The sequence below is a fragment of the Falco peregrinus genome, chromosome 3 (genome assembly GCF_023634155.1).
Source record: "Falco peregrinus isolate bFalPer1 chromosome 3, bFalPer1.pri, whole genome shotgun sequence".
In the NCBI taxonomy this organism is placed as follows: Eukaryota; Metazoa; Chordata; class Aves; order Falconiformes; family Falconidae; genus Falco; species Falco peregrinus.
Window position 1 is genome coordinate 91,019,592 of NC_073723.1, and position 12,195 is coordinate 91,031,786.

Genomic DNA, 12,195 nt, shown 5'->3' on the forward strand with positions numbered 1-12,195 from the left:
TTATAAACTCTTAAGTGCCCTCTTAAGAACTAGTAATAGTCATCTCCCAAAATTAAATACTATTGCCACCCAGGCCACCAGACTTTTGTCTGAGCACCGCTGAACCCAGCATCGTTGGTCACAGTTTCACAGCAGAACAGAATTACACTTCAGGACTCCAATACAGCAGTGCTGCTCAACCTCAGCAGCTCCATACTGAGGAAGAAGTGAGATCTGCCTGTTTCTTCTTTGTCTGGAAAATAACCTTCTGCTGATCTATTTATTAAACAAGCTTTTATTTTTAATTTCTTCCAGGAGCCCCCCAGAGATGCTTTTGTTACCGTGAACATCACAAATGCTGCTGTCCCTGAAGTCATGGGTCTCCTGGGCCCCACTGGCTCGCCTGCCCCTGGAAACTCGTGCTGCACCAGTGGTCACGCTCCTTGCAGGAACGGGAGCCCCAGCACAGCACCGTGTGAGGCAGGAGGGAACCTCGAAGGGTTTTCTGTGGTAACTGAGACTGATGATGACCACTTCCCACCAGTTCCCATGGAAGATGAATACATGGATAAGGATCTCAATACTGCTGATTCTTTATTGAGTCGGACTGCCAGTAAAACCATTTCATCATTTTCAGAACCAATGGAGGCAGGGGAGAATGACAGCCTAAATCAGTATTTTTCAGGGATTGGGAGCACAGAGGACATATCAGTCTCTCAAGGCTTTCACCCTTCCTCCAGCACAGATGGGGCACACCCCACCATGGACAAACTTCTTCAGAAATCTTGCCAACATGCCCACAGTTGCCTGAAGGAAACAGGCAACAAAGACACAGATAATTTTGCAACAAACTATGACTTGGAGAAGATCTGTGTGAGGTGTGGCATTTCGTACAGGGAATCTCCCAGAAAGTGGAGCAAACCCTGTTGTGCTGTGGCTGACAGTGCTTCCACCTCCCCAGAGACTGGATCCTATGCACAGTGCACGTGTGGCTTGAATTTTCTCTCTGCGGGTCAGAGCACTCTAGCAAGTGATCATAGTATGGAAGATGCATCTTCAGATAGTTCCAACATGAAGTACCAGAACACAAACAGAAGCACTTCAGGGACAAGCAGCAGCACTTCAGACTTTCCTCCAGCATCTGGTAAGCCCATTAGGCCTGACCCATACACAGTCATACGTCATTGTTCTCTGTGCTAGCTCAGTATTATTTGGAGAGTGTGATTTAGGAGGAGAGAAGAACAAAATGATGCTTTTTCACTTAATTGCTCTGAAGCTAATCTGAAAAACAACACTGAAATAGTAACGACATTTGGTTTGCAGTGAAGTCTGCAAGTAGTATGAGCACTGTGAGGGACCATTGTCCTGCCCTGATCTAACCAGCAATGCAGAACCCATCTTCTGGCTGTCACTGTAGAGGCCAGGCGGTTCTGTTAATGAAGTATTTTGGTGACAGCAGGTGTCTCTACTGGAGAAAACTTGGGAGGAGGAGAGTGTAGGGACCTAGAGACTGAGTCAAGAAAGGTTGCACAACGCTCCAACAGACAAATTTCCATTCAACAGTCTGAAGGCACATTTTTGCCATTAGGTTTAAGTCCAGTTACATTTATATGGTGGTCAGTGAAACTTCAGCTGGAGCTGTAACCTGGTGGCCACAACTGGGTCTAAGAGATTATGTTCAATTTTCTGCTTTTAGCTCTTTCTCTTTGCTTTAATTTGCTAGGACCTAAGCACTCACCTAAAAATAATTTCATACAGACATTGTTTCTCCATACACAAGTGCTCTGTCCTCTAAACAACTCTGAAACACTGTCGCCAATTTACTAATTGACTACCAATTTACTAATTGAGTATACATAACGAAATTGTCAAATAAAAGCAGGGGGGAAAATCGCTGAAGCAAAACTAGCAGAAGGGAAGTGATGAGCCTTTTCTGGATGAAATCTCCCTCCCTCAGACTTTTTTTCAGTATAAAAGTCTGCAATCCGCCTGTCATGTGTTATTAGTCACTTTAGATTATAATCTCTTAAAGTCAGATGCTCTATTTTTATTTATGCCAATGCACTGCCAAGTGTAATGAGACCTTAATTTTGACTGGGACATCTAAGTATTACTGTAATACACACAGCAGTCATAAGCAGTTGCCCTTCTTTGAAACCATGTGTTGCCTTAAAGTTTCTTACGGAGACATTCTTGTCAGTCTGCCAAAGCCCAAAAGCAACACTTTTGAAGGCCCTTCCTCTCTCAACATGCATGCCCTGTGGGAATCTGGGAGTGTGTAGTGCTCATCTTTCTAAGAGCAGATACTCTTTCTGCTGCTTCAGTTTCCTGAAATCCTGACACAGTTTCACTGCCTGGTCTGTACAAAATTCAGCAGTAGTAAAGACAACATAGATGATCTTTTTATTGTTGGAAGGTGACTCTGAGGTACAACTGAAAGTCAAGTCGTGTTTGGAAGTGCAGAAGTACTGCTGTTCTTTCTAAATCTGACATGAAGAGGAAGAGAAAATGCTACAGAACAGGGCAAACAGAAGAGCTTGGATTTAAGCAATGTGCTAGGAAGTGCCATCTTAGATCTGCAGAATAACTCTTGATACAGGATTTTAATTGTGTCTGTGCCTTCGGGTATGTGCATGCTATAGTGCCATCTGGTGAAACCTGAGCACAGATACCGTGTTCCTGATTTGCTGTTTTATAAGGCAAAACTGCCGGAAGGTACTGACTGAGCTATGGGTAGTACGTAAATGTGGGTTAGTTAATCTGTAGGCAATGTGGCTTGCTGGCAGAGGTATTTTTTCCATCCACAGAATGTCCATGGCCCACTGGTAATGCCTGGTTGCAGAAGCGTGAGACAGGGCTTAGCCATAGATTCCACACTGAAGCACCCCGGCCATGCTGGGGGTGCGCTTGGAGCTGCAACAGCATCAGCCATTTTGCTGGGCCTTGTGAAATGCCCAGATGGAACAAATGTTTATGCAAAACAACTTTCTGTAAACCTTCTCAAAGCAACTGAAGCTACCAGGCTTTGTGCACAGTCATGCTAAGACAGAATGGTACAAGAGGGTGGATGACAAATGGGAAGAAAGGCCATGGGTGATTCTGTGAAGTTGTGGTTTTAGTTCCCTAACACTCAAAATGACAACAGAAATTGCAAACTCTGTCTCTCCTATGAAACAACCGCAGAAGACCAAAGTAAATCTCTGGACAGGTGCCACTGACAGGGCCAGTCACCAGAGGTGGAGGTAAGCCTTCAAGTGCTCTTTCAAAACCCACAAGCCTGGAGGCAGTCAGAACATGCAGCGTTGGTTCATGACCACCTCAAGTCGTGTAGGTCTACAGAATAAGCATGAGTGCTGGAAAACCTAGGTGACTCATGATTAGGAACAGTTTTGCAGAGCCTTTCAACTTCAGATTCCAAACCAGCCCAGTTTTGGCAGCAACAAACAGTTCTTACCACCTAGAGGCCATTAAATGGCTCAGAGAAAATTAATTGCCTGTGTTGTTCCAGTTCCTAATTAATAATTACCACAAAAATTAATCTGTCATTGTAATTAATATCATCAGGTAGCCTGAAGAGATCAAAAGGCTGAACCATTTCAGAGAACGATGCCTTCACTTATCCTCTGAAGGTGCCTCTGATACTTTCCAGGCTGGAAGCACATTTCTTAGTGCAAGTCCAGGAAACTCTTGTGTCAATCTTCTGTGCTTTTGGGCCTCAACTATCCTTTTGTTTCACCACAGTGTCTTCAGAAAGCAGTGAAGATTTTCCAGCCACATACAACTAAATATTATAAGTGTGTTAATCTACCCTCCCCCCCCTTTTTTTTCCTCTCCCCACTGTCACATACATTTCTAAATGCTCGATATCACACTGAGCATTGGTAAACTTCTCTGCAGTACCTTTTGTGAGTGACAGGCAATCTGTATAAAGGCAAACAGTTATTTTTGTACTCCCCTTATGCCTAAGAGATTTGTTGATGGCAAACAGCCGAACTGAATCGAACACAGGGGAAGAAACTGGCAGGGAAACAACACCCACAGAGAAAACTCTTACTGACACCTCACATTAATCAACAACACTTGCAAAGAAAGCAAAGACTTAGCAATACAGTGGTTTAGCTGAAATAAATAGGATTGCTTGAGGGGGGGCTATTAGAGGGACACTGCAGTGCTACCCAGACTCGGTTACAAGCAAGCACAGGTCCTAACTCGGCACAGCTGGAGCCCAATGTGCATTGCTGATGTGCAAACATCACCCGTGGCTGCTAGAAAAACAGCATTTCTCTGGTCTGGGCCATGCTTGGCTGCAATGAAAATGGGAATGTCTGAAGTGTTGAAGAACATAATAAGGAAAGGCACAAAATGTCTAAAAGGTGTCAGATCAGTCTGCAAGTAATGATTAAGTAAGCACAGCAGGAAAAACATTTCTTAGGAAGCGTGTTCATAGGCTAGGAAGATTTTTTCTTTTTACTTGGTTGATTCGGTTTGTTTAATTTTCAAACTCTAACAAGTTTGTTAGTTTGTTGTTGAAAGTTTGCTCTCAGTTGTTTTCTTTCTGCTCTGAGGGAAGTTTATTAACCCCTAGAGCCTGGTCCTGCTGTCACTTGAGTCAGCGACGCAGTCCTTGAATGGCAGAAAGATTGAATTTGCACTGCAAAATCTCTAACCACAGGCAGACTGACTTAAACCGTAACTCCATTAGGTTGCTCTAATACAGACTCAGTCTCTTCACCGGAGTCAGTGTATATCCAAGTAAATCTGTGAGGCACTGAGCTCTGTGTGATTTTGACACCACGTGAGTGCACATCTGACATTAAGTCTTTCAGTATTTGTTCAATAAGCCTGCTACCTAGCCCACACAGTAGGATTGATTGTTTACCAAAGGGGAAAAAAGCCCCAGTGTGATGACTGGGAATAAAAAATAAAAAAAGAACCTCATAGTTGGAAACAGTGACCATTTCCTCACAAACTGCAGGCAGAGGCAGTTTGGGTGCAGCTTGTGCATCAGGCAGCACAGGTACCATGAGATTGTCGCGCTCTCCTTTGCTTCCCAGAACACGATTGAGAGAGAAAATGTTTCCAAGCCTTCTAGACAGGCTCCCTGTGAATGACAGGCTTCGTCCTGAGGAGGCAAAAATGGAAATAATGAAAAGGTCCAGTGGAAGGCATTGATTATAAAATCATTCTCGTGTCACAGGGAAAAAAATAATGGAACAAGAGTAAAGCCATCACAGTGGATTAAGTCCACTGCACTAAGCATCCATCTCGTGAGGGGAAAATATTAATCACGTGTGTCTTCTTTTCTCCCCCCTCCTTCCCCAGGAAATGTGACTGGAAACAGTAACTCCACCTTTATCTCAAGTGGACAAGTAATGAATTTCAAGGGCGACATCATTGTTGTCTACCTTAGCCAAAACTCCCAGGAGGGGGCCACGGCCTCGGGGCTGAGCGAGGAGAACGTGGGCAGCCCGGTGCAGGAGGAGAACCTCAGCCGCTGTGAGACCTTTGCTGGCAACACCCAGCACTACAAGGAGAAGTGTGCGGAGCTGCAGGGTGCCTGCCCGCTGGCGGGGAGCGGGGCACCGCGGTGGCCTGCCAGACCCCTGGCCCAGGAGCAGGGCTCACCCTGCTGTGCCCAGGCCTCGCAGCCAGTGCAGGAGGAAGGGAAGCTGGGACACTTCTCAGAGAAAGTGTTGAACTGAGGCGAGCCGGTGTCCTTGCTGCGGGCCGGGGCGCCGACAGGCAGCCTGCGAGGAGGCCTGGGGCGGCTGTGGGACTCTTGAAGTCGCAGGTGTCGTGACAAATTCAGAGACTGTTGCTGTCCCTGGTTGTCTCTGGGGAAATTTTACAGCTGGAAAGGACCCTTGTGGCACACATGCTGGTGGTGGTGCTCTCACTGAGGAGGTTACTGGTGGGGAGAGGCGCATGTGTGAGGCCGGGTGTGCTGCCCCCATCGCAGAAGCAGCGGCAGGGCTCTCTCCTCTCGCTCACGGGGCAGTGGGCTCCCCACCTGCCCCCCACTCCCTGGCACCTCTCCCCAGCAAGCCGCAGAGGAGAGCTGAGGAAGTCCTTCAGGCTGGGGACTTTGTGAGGAGGAGAGCATTGCTGCTGGGTGTGCAGGGTGCTCCCAGAGAGGGAACAACATGGCGGAGGACCACACTGAGAGGGGGACCCCTGAGCTCTGCCTTGGGGGTTTCCTTTTGTGACTAAGCTGCACCCATTTTGCTGGGTCTTGGGCTTCCTCAGTGCCTCTGGTGGTGGAAGGGATGGAAGGAAAGGTAATGGAAGGAAGTGGTGCCACCTCTGCTGCTGAGCTTAGTGCCACTGCCGACCTTTGCCTCCCTGTGGTGATCAGGCAGGTGGCACCAGCCCTTCCCATCTTTCCCCAAGTGAGCAGACACTCCAGTCTCAAACCAGCACCAGACTAAAGATCCTGGTCTGCCCCTTATTAGCTTATGGGTATGAACAGGTGTAATGGTGCTCCAAGCACACAATAACAGGCAAAATAAAGCTGATATGCCTTAAAAGCATATCAGATTAATCCTGAGCAAACAGCATTTATTGTTTTGGACCCTGATTCACCTCTGCCTTATTGCACCTCACTAGAGAAGGTCAAACCTCTTAAGATGAGTGACATGTGCCCAGCATGCTGCTGCACGAATAACGTCACTGAAATTTAAGACGCAGAGCTGCTAGCAGGTAGAGGAAGAGTCTATGATAACCCACTGTGGACGTTTCCTGAGTGACAGGTGAGGGAGGGGTTACCCAAAGATGGAGAACGTGGTCAGGGTCAAACACATACATGTTCCTTCACCTGCCCAAACAATTTTGTCATTCCCTTCAATATTTTCATTAGTAAGAAGAGCTTTACTTAGGTAGCATGAAGCTATTTCCAGAGCTCGGCCTGTCTGAGCTGAAATCAAAGTGTAGCCACTGTCACGCTGAGAGCTGATAAGCAATGGGACCAAAGGTTCAGATTTAAAGAATGATGGTAGCTGTAGTTAGAAGGGAGTCTCAGCTATTCAGCTGGCTTTGGTTCAGGTCACATACCCTGCAGACTCCTCCAGTAGTCACTGCGGAAAGAAAGGTGAAGGGAACAGAATCTCAAGCAACTCCCAAGAGGAAAAGATAATATTTTAAATGATTTCTTGACAAGGGGTAATTTTCTGACATTCTCCTGCACATGTGAGCACTGCAGGAGGCTATCTTCAGTCTGAGCCTTCAGGAGGGTCAGTGCTGTGTTACCTGCCAGACAGCAAAGGGATCTCTTATCTAGTGTGATCTCATCTGTCCAGATGGAAAAGGTCTCTGGCAGGGAGGGCTCCTCCCTGCGGAGGTTTTAAAGCTGAGGGGTTCACTGTGTAGCTACTCTGTTTGCAACAGTAATGCTGTGTGGGTGAAGAGCACCTATAAAGCTGACAAGGTGACCACTGTGTCATGATGAGCTTCTCATCCACAAAACAAAAGAATGGGCTTAGCCACCTTCACCTCTCAGGAGAATAATTCTGCTTTATTTATATTCTGTGATGTAAAGTACAGTACAAACGTGCAAGACTCTCTTTTGAGTGCCTGGCATAAAGGGTGCATGAACAGCCAGTCTCCATTTCACCTTTGCATAGCCTTCAGAAAACTAGACCATCCTAACCTAGACTCATCCAGGCAGGCAGGTGGTCCCATTCAGTGACAGCCCAAGCTACCTCTGCCTCTTTGAAGGTGTGTAACTGAGGATCTCTTATCTGTGGTATTTTGTCGTTCCTGCTCCTGTCCTTTACAACCTCTTTCCAGCCTCTTCTGGCCTATTTCTCTATCCTCTAGACATTGGTGCAATAGGGACAAGGAAGCAGAGCCACCATCACCTTCATGCAAGGTGGTGCAGATATTTTCTCCCTTCATCTTCATTTTTTCAGTCATATTTTCTTGGAAAGCATTCAACTAGGACCTCAGCCCCACTGGGGAGCATTCAACAGCCCCATTTACAAGGCAGGAGGAACTGAATTTTTATGCTTAGCTCTGAGTAAATACCTGTCTGCCAGTCTGCTGTTTTCTCCTTCTCCTTCTGCAGCTTCTTTCTTTCCATGATTTGTGTCCGCCACCAGAGAGCAGACTTAAAATCCTGATTTCAGAGAAGACAATGGACATTTACTATGTGTCCTCAGTAAGGACACGCTTTTCACTTTCTGAATTTCAGGATCCTACTGAGAAAAGATTGAAACTAGAATCATCAGCAAGCGTGAAGAAATGGGTCATAATGATCTCAGTGCTGTGGCTGCTCCCTCATGGGAAATGCGATGCACCAGCAGATGAGATTCTTTTCCTTCCTCCAGAATCTACCCAAAAGCAAAGAAACCATATCACATTCATCAGCATGCTGCATGTTCCCTGGGTCTGTGCCCAGCTGCTCAGACATGAACCCCAAAGGGACTTCTTTATTCTCATGATTTCATTTGTCATCAGTTTGGAGCTGGGGCTGGTTTTTTTTAACATCTGTTTGTACAACAGGGCCCTGTGCATTGGGCACTAATTTGGAGGCTTCTGGCTGCTATTGTATTACACATAATTAATGATAATAAAAGTCTTAAAGATCTACTTAAGAAAAAGTGAAGATTTTATTTGAATTAACAGAGAAAATCAAATACATTATTGTATGCCTATACTTACTTTGACCAAAAAAATAATCAAATGTGAATATAAAGACATTCCTGGTTAGGCTTTTGTAACATTTTTTATATGTAGAATTGTTTTAACAAAAAGTGCTTCTCTTCCTCAGTATGCCACAATAATGCACAAGCACCTTCACATGCACGCATGGAACCGAACAGGAACAATCATAGATCCGGTGTGGTCATGCTTTACTGCTGAGAACTGGGCATTGATTCCAATTCATTCCTGAAGTCTCCTCCTGCACAGTATGTGCTTTTACAAGTCTTTCAGCCTAAGGAATCACAACATGCTTTACTCATGACGTATATACTAGGTGCTTTTGAAACTCAGCTACTTCAAGGCCGGGAGGACAGCAGTAATTCTGCATATAACCACAGAAAAATGAGGAGCAATTTTTTGCACAAGGGCACTGGAGCAGCCTTTCCTATCCCCATGGAAAACAATATGGCATTAAAAACCAATATAGACAATAACTGCTGTTAATCTGTGTACTTTGTTACATGTTCACACAGAGACTGGAAATCACCATGCAAAGCATACAGCATACCTGGGAATAGCATCACTTTAAAATGTCATAATTTCTACTTGTCCATTCGGGTTCCCTTCCTTTTATCATATCAATGGTATCTAAGCAATTATACCCCTGTGTCTATTATAAAACAGAACCCTGCCAAAGGATGTCTTTGTGCTAATCAGGTATTTTATACATAGATATATATGTCTCCATTCAAATTAGGCAACAGTGCCCCCTCACCACCACTGTTAAAAACCATCTACAGCTGTCAGATACTTCACTTCTGCCAGCACATGATACTGGACATGGTAAAACGGCTGCAAATTCTTCATGTTTAGAAGTTATTTCTGGAGTATGTAATATATACTATTAATAGACACTTAATAACAGTCACTGGAAAATTGGAAGTATATTTAAGTTGTCTGGGGTTTCTTGCAAGGAATGCTGAATGACTCCAAACCTCATAAGCTATTTTTTCAAACCTCCTTCCAAATGGCTGTTGCCTTTTTCAGTCCATCAGGAATACTTTGATGCTGACCTGAAAGCGACGTGGTAGGGCAACACGCTGGCAGCACTGCTTTACAGCACTCTGTCTTGGAGATGCGGGTACCCAAGAGCTCTGCCTGGCGATATTTGACCTGTGAGGATTCCCAGCCCCTGCTCCCCACAACGCTAAAAGCCAACAATTCATGTTCACCTTGGCTGAGTTGCAGTGCTATCTCTGGAAAAATCAAACTGGTAATTTTGTGGCAGTCCCAGTCACTGCTGAAGCCAGGGGCATGCGATCCTAGGTGCTGATGGGAATGAGTCCCATTTCAGACAGGAAGATTGTCATGAAATGTGTTTCTCCTCTTTTCCTCTTGCCTGGTGCTATCCTGATTTCCAGAATGAAGAGTGATTCCTACTATACAATAAAGGTTTTCTCTCAGAGCTCTGCCGTTGGAGTCTATTCTGCCTTTGTGCTGCGGTGTTAATCACCTTGTTGAGTGGGAAGGTTGAAGCAGAAAACAAAACACATACAAACAGCTCCTTAACATCCCGATTTACTTAACCCAATTCCATGGTAAAAGGTACTACTTTACATATGATTGCTGAATCCATGTTAGCAAAATATTGTAAGGGGAATTAAAAAGCAGCATTCCCCCCAGCAAATCCAGAGGCAGAATGTCTGGGTTTAGTGGTGCTGCTGATCCCATGTGATGTCCTTACCTGAGGAGATGGTGCAGGAGAAAATCCTCTCTCTCCTTTTTTCCTATTCTTGTAGGGGGTTTTATACCTTCTTATTTCCTTCCCACTTTCACCATGTATGGGATAATAATAATACTTGAGCTGAATATGTTATTCAAACCCATTCTATCCAGCAATCAAGGCTGCAATCCTAGATGGGCAATGTGCAGTTTTTACATGTACCTTCAAAGGCCTCTTTGAAGGTTTGTACCTTTGGGGTACATGAGGATCCCCCCCTTTGACAAACCCTAACATGTACCTGCATTTGCCATTGCTCTCACTTCAGTAAGTGTAGTTGCTCGTTCTTTCCTTCTGCAAGGCATCAAAGTTGGTTGTAGCCACCAAGTGATTTGTCATCTCTGCAGCAAGATTTGCTAGCCCTCTGGTCTTGCCTTCAGGCCGCCCAGCACTCTTGTCACATTTTCAAACTTCTGTTGTGTTTTTTTCTGTAAAACGTGAGCATACATGAGCGTGAACATAGGGGAAAATGCATTGTTACTGTTGTCTCTGGCTTATGAACAAGGCAATGGCAGCATACAGAAAGCATTAAGGAAATATGTTGTGGTAGATAAGTGTGCCAGAGTGTTCAATCATTTGTGTTTTATCACTGCTTTCCTTCTTCTTCTTTTGGTTAGCTGGCTTATGGTTTCTTTATTTTGGCTGAGGATTACCACAGCCCTTCTGGCTCATTCCTTAGCCTGCCTGACCATTTGATTGATCCTTGGGCATTGCGGTAGCTTTTACTTGCATCGAAGTCAACAGGTCTGTTGCATCATGTTTCTATTGACAGTCTCAGATTTCTGTACATTATTTGCAGATGAACATGCACAAAATCGCTCCTGAATTCAGCTTCCCAGGAAACTGTTAGAAAGGTTCCCAAGGAAAGCAAAGGAGCTCAGGAGTGTTGGGGACCACCTGTACAAGCTGGACATATACAAATGAATGGCACTTGGCAGAATGCCTCTGAGGCTGCCAAGAAGGTTGGCCTCACTGCAAAGCCATACTTTAACATCTTTGACAGGTCATGGAGTCCAGGGAAAGTCCCAGGTGACTGGAAAAGGTCAAATATTACACCCATCTACAAAAAGGGGGAAAAAAAGATTTGGGAAATTACAGATGAGTCAGCCTCACTTGAGTCCCTTGAAAAATTATGGAACAGGTCCTCATGGAAGCTATTTCCAGGCATGAAGGAGAAGGCAGCAACTGGGAGAAGCCAACACATACCTTAGCTAACTCAATGCTCTCACACTGTCAGCAGCTCATTGTTTGCTTTGACATTGCTTCCATAGAGTCTCGGGAGGCTGACCTTACTATCAAGGTAAAGAAGGCACGAAGGAAAATCGTCGAGTCTTCCTCTGTCATTTGTCACTAACTTCCAACCCTACTCAGCAGTGGACATACCTTTTCCTTGGCCTGCTTGTTAATGTACATACAGTATGTAAGTACTTTCTTGCTACTCTTGACATCTCTTGACAGTTTGGGCTCCAGCTGGGCTTTAGTCTTCCTCTCTGCATCTCTGCATACCCGAGCAGTATTTCTATATTCTGCTTTGGAAGCCTATTCCCTTTTCCATCTCTCTCATGTTCCTTTTTTGCATCTGTTCTCTCAGCAGCTCACTGTTTAACTAGGCTGGTTTCTTGCTATGCTGGTTCCTTTTCCTGCTTAGGTGGATGGACTGTGCTTGAAGAAGGCTGTCTCTGAAAGTCTCCCAATACTGAACAGCTTTGGCTTCCAAGCCAGACTCTTTTGGGATACTGCTCTTATGAAGTTCTGGGGCTTTATTCTGCTACTTACCTTCTTCACACTCCTTAGGA

General features: G+C 45.1%; 1 protein-coding gene across 1 annotated transcript in view; it reads left to right on the forward strand.

Moving 5' to 3' along the window:
- Positions 1-10,084, forward strand: part of TNFRSF11A (TNF receptor superfamily member 11a) — a 30,205-nt gene extending 20,121 nt beyond the window's left edge. The window contains exons 9-10 of the mRNA XM_055800128.1: positions 295-1,123; positions 5,302-10,084. Coding sequence (XP_055656103.1) covers positions 295-1,123; positions 5,302-5,681 — 1,209 coding nt within the window. The 3' untranslated portion in view covers positions 5,682-10,084. The remainder of the gene's footprint in view (positions 1-294; positions 1,124-5,301) is intronic.
- The last annotated feature ends 2,111 nt before the right edge of the window (positions 10,085-12,195 follow it).